This window comes from Cebus imitator, unplaced genomic scaffold, assembly GCF_001604975.1.
Source record: "Cebus imitator isolate Cc_AM_T3 unplaced genomic scaffold, Cebus_imitator-1.0 Scaffold619, whole genome shotgun sequence".
Taxonomy (NCBI): Eukaryota; Metazoa; Chordata; class Mammalia; order Primates; family Cebidae; genus Cebus; species Cebus imitator.
The window spans coordinates 3,755-17,603 of record NW_016107934.1 but is presented as its reverse complement, the minus strand read 5'-3'; the positions used below and the strand labels follow the sequence as shown (position 1 = coordinate 17,603).

At 36.8% G+C, this 13,849-nt stretch overlaps 1 protein-coding gene across 1 annotated transcript in view; it reads right to left on the bottom strand.

The window, feature by feature from the left end:
• The window catches only part of LOC108295108 (intraflagellar transport protein 57 homolog), a gene marked incomplete at its 5' end in the record, with an annotated part of 51,550 nt that extends 38,192 nt beyond the window's left edge, over window positions 1–13,358 (bottom strand). The window contains 2 exons of the mRNA XM_017517161.2: window positions 5,944–6,012; window positions 13,254–13,358. Of these exons, the coding sequence (XP_017372650.1) occupies window positions 5,944–6,012; window positions 13,254–13,358 (174 nt within the window). The remainder of the gene's footprint in view (window positions 1–5,943; window positions 6,013–13,253) is intronic.
• Window positions 13,359–13,849: the final 491 nt, after the last annotated feature.

The window sequence follows — 13,849 nt, the reverse complement described above, 5'->3', positions numbered from 1 at the left end:
ATATATTGAATTATATAATAAATATCTGCTACTAGTGTTGAGGGATGGGAAATATATCCCTCTATAAACAGGTGTTTATAGAATGATAGGTCTCAAATAATATCTAAATATATATATATATATTACTTTTCATCAGATCTCCCTGAGTCATTTCTGTAGGGGAGACCTTGTGTAACAGCAAATTTAATCTAGTGGGCCTTCAGTAATAATCCATGTGACAGATTACAAAAATAAAGCCATGACATCACCACGGCTTCCCAATTTACATAGAAATGCAAGCTTCTTGATAACTTATATCCTACGTAAGCTTCTTACTCAAAAATACTCTTGACAATCTAGGGACTTATTTGTACTGAGGGATTGGGGCTTTTTCTATTCTTCTATGGCACATAAGAATGTTGGGAACTAATTCTAGTTTCTAGGAAAGGTTAAAAATTTGTATAATTTTTATTATGCCAGCATAATGTCAGGGACTGTCCAAAAGTTAGGTTATAATAATCTCAAAAGAAGACGGGGTAGAATTATTTGTGCCCCTTTCCCAGATAAGAAAGCAGAGTCACAGAGGTGAATTAACTTGCCATGGTCATGTGACGAGTGACATACATGAATTCATACACAGCTGCTATTTCTGCCATAGAATCTACCTTGAAGGTATGGACTCAGATCTGGACGGGACCTTGAAAAGTCCTTGCTTCCTACTTTTTGCTAGGCCCACAGTGAAACTAGTAAGAAAATAAGGATCTCATTTCAAATGTGGGTTGAAAAGCTACACTGAAGATCAAGCAAAACTCTGTCTTTTACACCCAGCAAGAAATGCCATTTGAGCCTCTGCTGAGCAGGGAGAAGCAGAGCTTTTTTCTCTAGCCCACATTTCCTATTCACCTCCAGATGTAAAACTGATGGGGGTGGTAAGGGTTAGTTACCAGAGAAATAAAAGCAGTTACTCAGTCATAATCTGTTCCATCACACTCTAACATGTGGCATTTTAATTTCTCCTGTGAAATACCAACTGTAGACTTCTCTCACAGATAGGACGCCTAACACTCAACTGTTGTAGGAAAGCAGAAGAAAAAATATTCTCCTTAAGCAAGAATCAAAAATTAATGGCAACTGATAGGGTAAGCTATACATAGAACCGTTTTTTCTCTTATATGACTCAGAAAGTATATTTTATCTAGAAGAAAAATATAAAATATATGTAAAATGAAAATTTAAGATATTAACCAAAAAAGATCCATCTTCTTCCTCTCTTTGATTAGAATACTGCAGTCTTGCCTAGATGAAACTCTAACCTAAAACTGAAATGACATTTTTACTCTAAGCCCATATTCCTTTCAGCTTTTTCCTTTTAAGCTGAAGTATTTCATTCCTACTTGGTACAATGAATTTCTTGCTAAGTAATTAAAAACCAACTGTGTTTAAGCCTTTTGAGATACTTAGTTTTACGCTGCGTAACTCAGGATTTGGTTTCCAAAACCTCAAATTTAGCATCTCGAGAAAGAATAGTATCTATGGCATGTTTGAAAAAATGTTTTGAAATGAAGTGATGGGCATTTAAAAATAGAATTCAGAGAGTGCATAGCTCCCTCTCCTCTTTTTTTCACTGGGGGAGGTGAATGACATGTCTGCATTATGCTGCCAGAATGCTGTTTCCGTGATTCTGTTGAGTTTCACAATGGTGAAGGGAGACACAAAGACAACTTGTAATTACAGCATAGCCACTGTGAACACGCAAGCAGTGCCCAATTGACATATGCAAATTAGAAATGGAAATTACTAGCACACCTTGCTACCACCTCATCACCAGTCTTCCTTTCCTGCTCCCACTCCCTACAGCTCTGGAATATTCTACTATACTCCTAACATCACAGGCCCCGCCCAACTGTCAGAATGTTAATTCCACACCAGTGCCCTTTCTCGTGGCCACTCTTTAGGGTAGCTTTGGCTAAATTTCAGATTTCAAGAATACTCAGGAATGAGAGGTACATACAGAATGGGGAACTCTGTGGACTAGCCTTGAAGTCTAACATCTGTTCATAATGCTTTCCTTCTCAGAAAAGCTATTTCAAAACCCAAGTAATTAAATTATAAGTGAAATTGTGGAAGATGAAGCAATGCCTCACTAATTGCAGTTGTTGGCAAAATCTTAATTGGGGTAAGGGAATTAGAGGGGAAAAAATCACACAATAAGAATGACTTCACGTTTTTTAAACCTCAGATAAATGTCCTGAAAAGCAACTCCTTCCAAAACAAACCAATGTGATATAAGCATTCTTCATCAGTAGGAGGAACATATCTTTTTCAGTGTTCATGAACTACTGCTGTGTCATGGTCCACTTAGGCAGACATTTAAAGTTTAGTCAATGGGCAGATGGTATCTATTTACAAATTCTTCAAGTCGGCAGTTACAGGCTTCAACTATGCTGTGGTCGTTAGGAAGATGGGTTACCAGGTCCTCTTTCAAGGAAGATCTTGCTGCTGAGCTGCAGGGAATATGGCCAGCAGACAGCTTCTTGCTGTCAGCTCCCGCAGAGAGCCATCTCACCTGGGAGTATGCCCTTCCCAGGGCAACCGGCCTCCAGGGGGTGAGCTAAGCAGGCAAAACTCGGTTCTACCAGGTTGGCCAATCTTTGTCAGGCCTGTATCGCAGCATGACTTCTCCCTCTGCCCAATCCTGCTTTCTTCTCCCTTCCTTTCACACGTGTCTATTTCTAATAAACACTTTGCACTCTAAACTGTCTCAGTGTGTGCATCCAGAGAACACAAACCTGCTTATGACATGTCTTTTTCATTTGCATTCTCACTTCATGTTACTGCAAATCTCAGGAATGTGATTGTGTAGGCTCAAGTCTTGGAATTATTATGATACTTAAACAGCACACTTTTCAGGGTCTAGATCACTTTATTTAATGAAAGGAAGGAATATAGGTAGATTTCTCCCTGGACTATCCCACGTGGTACACAGGAGAGGATATAATTATTGTCGGTAAATTCTTTTCTCTATGAAAATAGCCTATAAAACTATGAAAATAGCCTATAAAACTATCAATACAAAAATGGCACACATTCAGTCATGTATTCATACCATATCGTTGATTATCGAGCAACTTCTATACACAAGGCACAGGTGAAAAAAACAGTGAAAAAGCTCTTACTCTAAAGGAGTTCGCATGCTAGTTGCTGCGACAGAAAAAATAAATCAGTAATTAACACAGCGTAATGCAATACCAGGGTCTGTGAGGAAAAGTGAAAAGCAGGGTGAGACGACAGAGAATGACTGGAGAAACATCTTATTGTTTTAAAACCATAGACAGGGACGGACTGCTGTAATCCATACACTGCTGGGCTTGCACAGTCACATATACATTTAGAAAGTCACTTTCCTTGACAGTATGTATCGTTCCAGTGAAGAATTCATCATGCTCGACTTTCCTAAAATAATATTTCCTCTGCATTGTGAAGTCCACCTGCTGCATGAGACATAAAATCTTAAATCTATGATACTAACCTATATAGCAATTTTGTCTTGGGGAAAGAGCAGCCCGAACCATCATAAGCTGTAGTCAGACACAGCTGTCTCAGGCAGATGGCTTTAGTGGGCAATATCATGAGCTTGCCAGGTTTTTTAAAATATGAAAGGGTTTTCTGCCTCATTAGTACTCCATGGTTGACCATCCACAAACACCTGGTGTTCATGCTTCTTCCTCTTGTGGAAATATAACTACACATAGTCTTAGCACTAAAGGTTATATGTTATAGAATTTTTGTCCAACGAATCTAATACTTAGATAATTTACAAAAGCACCATTTGGAGAAAAACCCTTCCTCATGTAGTTTGAAATGAAAAATTGAAATCAGGACCAACAAGGAATTGGCACAGTGGCAGAAGCACATTAAATTACTTTGTCCAGAAGGAATCCCAGGTGGCCTTCACAGTTCTCTATTTACACCATCAATATAAGAATGAATGACACAAACAACAGTTTCTTTCCAAGAATAACTATGTGTATCTCTATTTTATTTTTCTTCTCATACTTGAGGAGCACTTTGTCATCAACATCTTCAACACACACATTACATAAACACCCACATTACAATGTACTTGCTAAAGGCAGGAATCAAAACATATCTACACCTTGTTCAACTCTTGTTATGACGTAAAGAGGAAAAAGTAATAGACTTGGAGTTTGGAGAAGCAGTTTAAATTCGGGTACTTTGATTTATAAGCTTCTTAAAAGATTAAACTGTCCCAAGGTTATAAATTTCAGTGTTTATATTTGTAAAATGGAGATAACACCTACCCAAATACTTTACAAGGTCAGTAAAGAAATGTGTTTTAAAGTACTTGAAAACTACAAAACGATCTGCAAATGTACAGTATTTTTTTTTTTTTTTTGAGACAGAGTTTCGCTCTTGTTACCCAGGCTGGAGTGCAATGGCGCGATCTCGGCTCACCGCAACCTCCGCCTCCTGGTTTCAGGCAATTCTCCTGCCTCAGCCTCCTGAGTAGCTGGGATTACAAGCACATGCCACCATGCCCAGCTAATTTTTTGTATTTTTAGTAGAGACGGGGTTTCACCATGTTGACCAGGATGGTCTCGATCTCTTGACCTCGTGATCCACCCACCTCGGCCTCCCAAAGTGCTGGGATTACAGGCGTGAGCCACCGCGCCTGGCCAAATGTACAGTATTGATATAACTAGAGTTAAGATTTAAATTTTAACATATTATTCTGATATAATTTTCAATTGATCAGTAAAAGATACTTTCATTCATTTAAGAGGTATTTATTCAGTACCTTCTGTGTTACACTATGGGGAATATTAAAAAAGATAGCTATGTCTGTTTTCAAGGAGCTTACAAATCAGATTTCAGAGGGGGGAATATGGAAAAAAGATGTGGTTTTGGTTTTTGCCAATACTGAGTACTTTCTATGTGACAGATATTATTACGGCGCTTTACATGCAGTAACTCTTTTAATTTTCAAAAATCCTATGGCAGAGGTCATATTTTTATCTCATTTACAGTTTAAAAAGATAAGGCACGAGAAGTTTGGAAGCTTGCCCAAGTGTGGAATCCTAGTAAGTATTAGAGTCAAGTCATAGACTCAGGCAAGTTGACCACGTTATATCTCAAGTTGGGCAGAAAACACACACACATATATGCGTCATTAATAATAACTAGTTGTCATCCATACTGCCTTAGTATTATTAATCCTCATTAGCATGATAAATACAAAGATCATCTTGGGGAGTAGTCAAGAAAATCCTCATGATATGAAACTAAAACTAGATTCAAACTTGTTTTGAGGATTCATACAGAAAAATTAAATAAAGGACTAAAACAGTATTATTTTCCGTATGTACTTTTTGAGGGTGCAATAGGTATACTTATTAATATATAACATATGGTATATATATTATATACATGGCAAATGTAAAAATACCATAAATATCTGAAATATCTCATTGAATATGTACTTTTAGAGACTATATTTCATAATTGAAACAGACTTAAAGCAATGTCTGATTACTTATCCATATAACTACCAGTCAATCCATTTTATTTAAAGAACTATAATTTAAATATTTTCCTATAATCAAGATCATTAAATCTTGGCCCATTAAAATGTAAAATAACTTGAAATAGAATATTTGATATCTCTTCATAATAAAAAATGCCACCAGCCAAATTATTTTTAGTCTGCATAAGTAGCACTGTGTCAATTTTCCATGGTATAGAGAGGAGGCTGCCTCACTCTCTCCTTTGGATTTTTATATTTGCTATAGTTACAACATTTTATATATAGGAAAGCAATTTTGAGAGCTACTTTATAAACAGCATACAAAACAATGGCCAACAACGGTTTCTACTCATTTAAATTTCCAGCAGATCATGTACATTGGTTGCTTGTTGGTCCGGCATGTATCTGATGAAACTTACCAAGTGATACGTCTGGGCCTTTAAAACGTTGAGATCAATGAAGTTTTCCTCATTATCTGTCTCTTCTTCCTTAGAAATAGAAACAAATTTTTTAAAAATTATTAAAAATTATAACTAAAAATATATTTCCAGTTTTCACCTACATGCTATAGTAAGCTATACTAAGCTTGATGTAAAGACTAGTGTAGAAAAGGATATTGAAAAGCCTCGTGAACATGTGCATAAAGGAGGGCACAATATTATTAACAGTTTGAGTGTTTTTTGAGGTTTTGATAGTACTACTACTTATTTAGGACCATTTTTGCAGTCATTAAAGAAAGGAAAAAAACTGCGGGAAGGGAACAGAACAGAGCCACTGCTGGAGAACTACAGATAAATATAAAAACAGGGCAGGAAACAAACCCACGTGGCTGGCGTATTTGGCATTAATAGGAGTTAATGGATATTTTTGAGCAATATGACTGAAATGGACAAAGATGAGAGGTAGACAGACACAGAACATTCTCACTTACTCCAGGGACCAATCACATTGGTAAATATTTTTGACATCTCAACTCTGCAATGTTCAAGCTTGATAAAATCATGGTTAGCAGTACTGGTGGGCCCATGGTACTTAAATCTATTAAAAAGGATAGTTTAGGTGGATGCCAAGCTAATCCTAATCTGCAGACCAATTGGATATGGGGGGGTGGTGTGGGTAGAAAGTGACCCTGTGAGAAGCAACTCTCTCTCCAATATGCAGTAAATATGGAGTCCGAGCAGGTTCTGTGAGCATGTAGGAGAAAACACGAGCTCCCCTTTTCTTCATAATGTCTGTGGTGACAAGTGACATAGTAACACAAATTTAACAAGGATATTTCAACCTTAAGGACATGGTAATGAAGCCAATGGAACTTGCTCCTCAAGTCATCAACTTATAAAGAAAAAAGAAAATGTCAGTTGGTGAACACTTCCATATGTAGAATTGTACAACGCTGTAGATTTCAAAGACAATCCTTATCCTCAACAATTTGAAAATATATAAGATACTGGGCTCTCCAAGGGTGGTTCTGAGAGGCACTCCTTAGAATGGAAATTCTAAGGCTCTATCCCATATCTCCTCAGAAACTATAGGGGTGGAACAACTAAGGTAAGGTATGAGAACTATGCTAAACCTTGGAGAACCAGAAAGATTTTAGTAAAACAGGAAACAATATAAATATAGACTCCATACACTCAAGTGACATTTACTTTTTTTAGGGTGGGGTAGCAGGACAGAAGTGCAGACAAAAGTGATCACTTTGTAACTTAAAACAGAAGCAAAGGTATACACTTTTGACAAATGGCTTGGTCTAGTCTGTTTTTGCACTAGTAAGAGTCTACCTAATAACCAGAGTAAATGATTGAAATGCCAATGATTCAATGCTCATGGGAGAAGAGACAAGTTTGTAACGCTTTTACAATAGCTTGATCAGTGCTGTTTACATAGGCAATCAATAGATATTTGTTGAACTATACTAGACTGAACACTAATAAGTAAAAAGCTTTAATGGTAGGTACTAGAATTAATCAGCAACCACGATAGGTGCTATTTCTCCCACAGCCAGAATTTACAGGTCCAGGAATCAAGGGATGGGAATGAGAGTGTAACCACTTGCTGTTACCCCCAGAAGCCCGCTAGCAAAATTCTTGCTTCCTGTTCCTATCTTATGCTTTGCTGGCCTAGAAGTCTGAGTTCCAAAAGGAAGAATTCTTCAACCAGGAGATTATTCAGCAATGATTTGATTGAACAGGAAGTTAAGACTACCACCTGGCCACTTTGGGCTCCTCAAACCTCTGAATCAACATAGCAAAGAAGGTAATTACTATACTGACTGGCATGACTGATCCTATTAACAGGACATTGGACTACTCCAGAATGGAAAGAAGAGTATTCTAAATACAGGATGATCCTTTAAGGCATGGTATTACCATACCCTGTGATTAAAAGTAAACAGAAAACTACAACCACCAAATCCAGGCAGGTCTAATTAATGGCCCAGATCCTTCAGGAATAAAGGTTTGAGTCACCCCACCAGGTAAAGAGTGATAACCAGCTGAGGGAATACAGAATAGGTAGTGAAAGATGGTAGTTATAAACACTAACTACAAGCATGTGACCAGTTACAGAAATGAGCAGTGATTGTCATGAATATTTCCTAATTCTTATGAATATGTTTGTATTTTTGTTTTCCTTACTCTCTTACTCCATTATCATGTAACCTAAGATGTACTGACTTTACATCATAGTATTTAAGTATTGTTACTTTTACATTATAATATTTAGGTGCTATCAAGGAGAAGTAAACATCACTTATGAACTAACTTTTTATCCTTTGGGATTACACCAATATCTGTTGTATGCAGAACAGTCACATTCCATTGGATGAAACGATGACCTTGCTATGCATGGTCCTTATTTGAAGATTATAGTTTAAGAAGTTGTATATGAGAGCTAAGTTGACAAAGGGTCGACTTTTGGTGGTTAATTTTGTATGTCAATTTGAGCCACGAGGTTCTTTGGTGTTGGTTAAACATTATTCAGAGTGTGACTGTGAGGGTGTTTCTTGATGCGATAATAATGGAATCAGCAGACTGAGTAAAGCACATTGCCATCATCAATGTGGATGGGTTTTATTTAATCCACTGAAAGCCTGAACAGAACAGAAAAGCTGAGAAAGAGAATTTATTGTCTTTGCCTCATTGTTACTAAAGACATTAGCCTTCACTTGCCTTCTGACTTGGACTGAAACAAACTATCAGCTCAGCTCTCCTAGTCCTCAGGCCTTCAGACTCAAACTGAAACTACCATCACCTATACTGGGTCTCCAGCTTGCTAACTATGGATCTTGGGACTTCTCAGCCTCCATAACCATGTGAGCCAATTCCTTAGTCTTGTGTGTGTGTGTGTGCATGTGTGTGTGTGTGTGTGTGTGTGTGTGTGTGTGTGTGTGTGTACCTCCTATTACTTCTATTCCTCTGGAGAACCCAAACTAATTCACAGAAAAAGGATTTAAGTTACTAAGTATTATTGAGAGCACTAAAGAGGAATTCAAATGTAAGCAGGATTAGAAAATTATTTTTCAAACTATTAGAATATATTAGGATTCTAATCTCAGTAATTCAGAAGGCACTCAAAAATTTCCTATTTGTCTAATAAACCCTCTTAATTCTGACTGCCAATTAGCATGGATATGATTACATACAACAGGTGGGAATGTATTGTTATGACCAACATATTTATAAAAATAATTATTGTGTCCTAGCTTAATATGAGCAGTCCGAAATTGAAGGTTACTAGTTTCTAGATGATTATAGCAGAGCTCTGACTGTCAGAAATCATTTTTTTTTTGAGACAGAGTCTTGCTCTGTCACCCAGTGGTGCAATCTCAGCTCACTGCAACCTCTATCTCCCAGGTTCAAGCAATTCTCTTGCCTCAACCTCCCGAGTAGCTGGGACTACAGGCACGCACCACCATACCTGGCTACTTTTTGTATTTTTGTAGAGATGGGTTTCACCATGTTGACCAGGCTAATCTCGAACTCCTGACCTCAAGTGATCTGGTAACCTCGGCCTCCCAAAGTGCTGGAATTACAGGTGAGAGCCACTGCGCCTGGCCAACCTTTACCATCCTTGAGCAACGCCACAAACTCAGACAACAGAATCAAGTAACATCCCACCATCAACAGGCTTTTAGGTGGTGACCCAGTCCTCCTTAGAGAGAGGAATAGAAGTAACAGAGGACCCCTTAGAATAATATGATGACAATAAAGAAGAAAAGAAATTCAAGAGACATTATGCAAGGGAATGAACAGCCACAGGGCCAACCCCTTTGAGGAAGGCCTTCAGTTTGCTCTTATGATAGAGGAGGTCTTCACCTCATGGCTGGGAAGAAATGTGTGAGGAGGTGGCTTTCCAGTATACTTCTCTAAATTCACACTCCCAATAATGGCACCTTGAACTTTAAAGGTTTCCTAACTTTAAAATGAGCTATAGTTTCTAAATGTAACACAATGATGTGCTGACAGTTTGATTTTATGGTCAAATATTTAATGAATATATACTATGCACCAGGCCCTGCACAATAAGCGGGAGACACACAGTAAGAAAAATTAGACATGGTTTCTGCCCTCGCAGATATTTTTCTCCTGACTAGTGGGTTTGTTTTCCTTTATTCCCCAGACTAGCAGTTTTGAGTTATATGCCTTTGAAGTTAAATGTTAAAGTACTTTGTTAATGTACTAGGACCAGGTATCTGTCGATAAACTATTCATAACTATTAAATAGTTAGTAAGAAGACAAGAGGAGGGAATAAATGAGTTGAACCTGAGCAGAATAAATGAGGTGAACTGGAAATATATGAGTACTTAATTTCTGAGCTTGAATGGAAAGATCTGTTATACAAAGAATAAAGTCTAAACTAATTTTCATGCCCAAGCAATCTGAACTTGGTCTGTCTCCCCAGTTAATCTTATGTCACCCTCCCATTCACTCAGGAGCTCTGGCCACAGCAGTTTACTCTTAGATCCTTGATCATGCTAAGCTTCTTCCTGCCTTCAAAGCTTTGGCACATGCTACACAGCCAGGGCCTTGCCAATGCCTGCTTAGTAGCACGTGCTCAATACGTATATGCAGAATGAATATATATATATATCTGTCTTGACTTTTAAAATTGATCACATTCAAAAAATCTTTTAAATTGTTAAGTTTTATGATGGTCTTTTTCCTTCTGTAATAGTCATCGTATTTTACAAATATTGTTTAAATAATGTTTGCATTGCTGTTAAAAAATACATGTTAAAAACCTTAAAAAACCATCAACTTTTTTTTACATATATTGTTTAAATAATGTTAACTGTAACAGTCATCTTTTTTCATATTATTTAAATAATGTTTACATTGCTGCTAAAAAATACATGTTAAAAACCTTAAGAATACAAAGCATAGAAAACAATCATCCCTAATTCTTCTACCCATATATAATTAATGCTAATATAATAATTTTAAACATATTTTACATAATTAATATCATAATAACATAAAATCTGGAATCCTCTCAGTTAATTTTATAGCATACAGCAGAGTATAAGTTACATTCCCATGTCAATAACATTTCTTTGTAAACTTTTTTTAATAGAGACACTCAGGCTGTAGTGCGGTGGCATGATCATGGCTTACTGCAGCTTCAAACTTCTGGGCTCAAGTGATCCTCCCACTTCACCTTCCTCAGTAGTTAGGACTATAGGTATGCACCACCACACATGGCAGTTTTTTTTGTTTTGTTTCATTTTTTTGGCAGAGATGAGGATTCACTATTGCCCATTGATCTCAAACTGGCCACAAGCAATCCTCCTGCCGGAGGCTCTCCCAAAGTGCTGATATTACAGGTATGGGTCAGCATGCCCACTCAACAATTTGTAATGGTATAGTTTGGATATATGTTCCCTTCTCTGTCTCTTGCTCCTTCTCTGGCCATGTGAGATGCCTGCTCTCACTTTGTCTGACCACAATTGTAAGGTTCCTGAGGCCCTCACCAGAAGCAGATGCCATTTCTACACTTCTTGTATGGTCTGCAAAACTGTGAACCAAAATAAACTTCTTTTCTTTATAACTTACCCAGCATCTCAAGCATTCCTTTAGAGCAACACAAAATGGACTAATATAAATGGCTATATAATTTTCTATTCAGATAGCATCTAATCTATTTAATGGTTATTTTTCAGCACTTGCTATTAAAATTATGCAGTGATTAAAACCTCTATAGCATATACTAACTTAAATGCTATATTAACCTAAATGCTAAACTTCAATTACTTAATAACTTATTTTAAACTAATTTTCTATTGATTTAAAAAATCATCTAAAATTTTAATTGGTTTATGACAGCAAAATATAGTTGATCCTTGAACAACATGGGTTTGAACTGCATGGGTCCACTTAAACACAAATTTCTTTCACTTCTGCCACCCTTGAGACAGCAAGACCAACCTAACCTCTTGCCCTTCTTCCTTAGGTGACTCAATATGAAGACAGGCAAGATACTTTTATGATTCTCCACTTCCACTTAATAGTATATACATTTTCTCTCCCTTATGACTTACTTAGTAACATTTTCTTTTCTCTAGCTTAGTGTTAGAATACAGTATATAATACATATAACTTTACAAAATATGTGTTTACTATTTACATTACTGGTAAGGCTTCAAGTCAACAGTAGGCTATTAGTAAAGTTTTTGGGAGTCCAAAGATATACATGAATTTTCTTTTCTTTTCTTTTTTTTTTTTTTGAGATAGAATTTCACTCTTGCTGCCCACGCTGGAGTGCAATGGCATGATCTCAGCTCACTGCAACCTCTGCCTCCCAGGTTGAAGCAATTCTCCTGCCTCAGCCTCCTGAGTAGCTGTGATTACGGGCATGTGCCACCATGCCCAGCTAATTTTTTTTGTATATTTAGTAGAGATGGGGTTTCTCCATGTTGGTCAGGCTGGTCTCGAACTCCCAGCCTTAGGTGATCCACCCAACTCAGCCTCCCAAAGTGCTGGGACTGCAGGTATGAGCCATTGCACCCAGACTGTGGATTTTCAACTGTGTCGGGGCCAATGCCCCCTAACCCCCACATTGTTCAAGGGTCAGCTGTATACTATAAAGTTGGTTTCTTTCCCTCACCATTTCTGCTTCAGATCACAGGTACACTTCCTAAAATACCAGGGTCAATCTAATTCTAGTTCTGAGAATTATCTTGAGAAAAAGTTCTTTTGTCTCTGTCATCTGTAGATTCACACTATGGATGATATGTGAAGCATGTAAAAAGGTCCAGATTCTGCCAAACAACTTAAATAATGTTGATTATTTAAAAGCATTTAAAAAAAATTCCTACTCATCCTAATTGCAGATGAATAAAGGAATTCCTTAGAAATGAACAGTATTCATATAAAGCAGAATGTATTAATCCTCAATTATATTGTTCTGTTTAAAACTCTTTATTAGTCACAGTCTATTTAAGATCATGAATGGTTGTTAATAAAGTATTTACTCATATAACCAATGGTATATATTTCCATGAACAGTTTAAGAACCTCTGCTAAAATTCAGACCTCAATCATTAGAGAATACAAACATTAACTTAACTAACGGTCTAAATGACAATACTTAGTACTGTATTTAAAAGCTTTTCATTTTTAGAAACAATGACATAAAATACATTCCTGATAATGGAAGTCTGGGGGAAATTAAGAGAATGGAAAGGGGCCTAAAGGTGAAGATGAACAGAAAGTTCAGCTACACACATACCACAAATTCTTCATCCACTTTATTTAATGTTAATTCTGCATCATCTTCTGTAACACTTTCTTCTTCTAATTCTTCTGCTGGGTATACTGGCCTAAAATAATAAGGTTAAACATGAGAGGAGAATTTTAATATTTAGTAAGACAAAAAAGCATAATGCAAATATTATCTCCTCTGTGCCAGGTTTTGTCCTTTTTCACTCCTTTTCCATAATCACTGTTGAATATTTCATGCATTTTCCCTAAAACTTTCTATGTAAAAAGGAAAAGTATTTATCTCCAAATTTACAAAAAAATGAGTTGATACTATGCATGGTGTTAGCCCACGTAATGCTTCTCACCAATACACCATATTTAAATACGTATGTATTTCTCATTTTTTACATGCTTACACTGTATTTCATTGAACAATCAGTACCATAATTAATGTAATGGGCAGCCTATGACTAAACATGGAGGTTTCTAGGTATTTTGCTAGACAATGTTGCAAAGATCATTTTTGTACATTTATCATTACATATACCATTTTGAATAAATTTGTTCATGTGAACTGGCTGGGTAAACAACTTTCTACATGTTATTGTTTTGCTATATACTGCC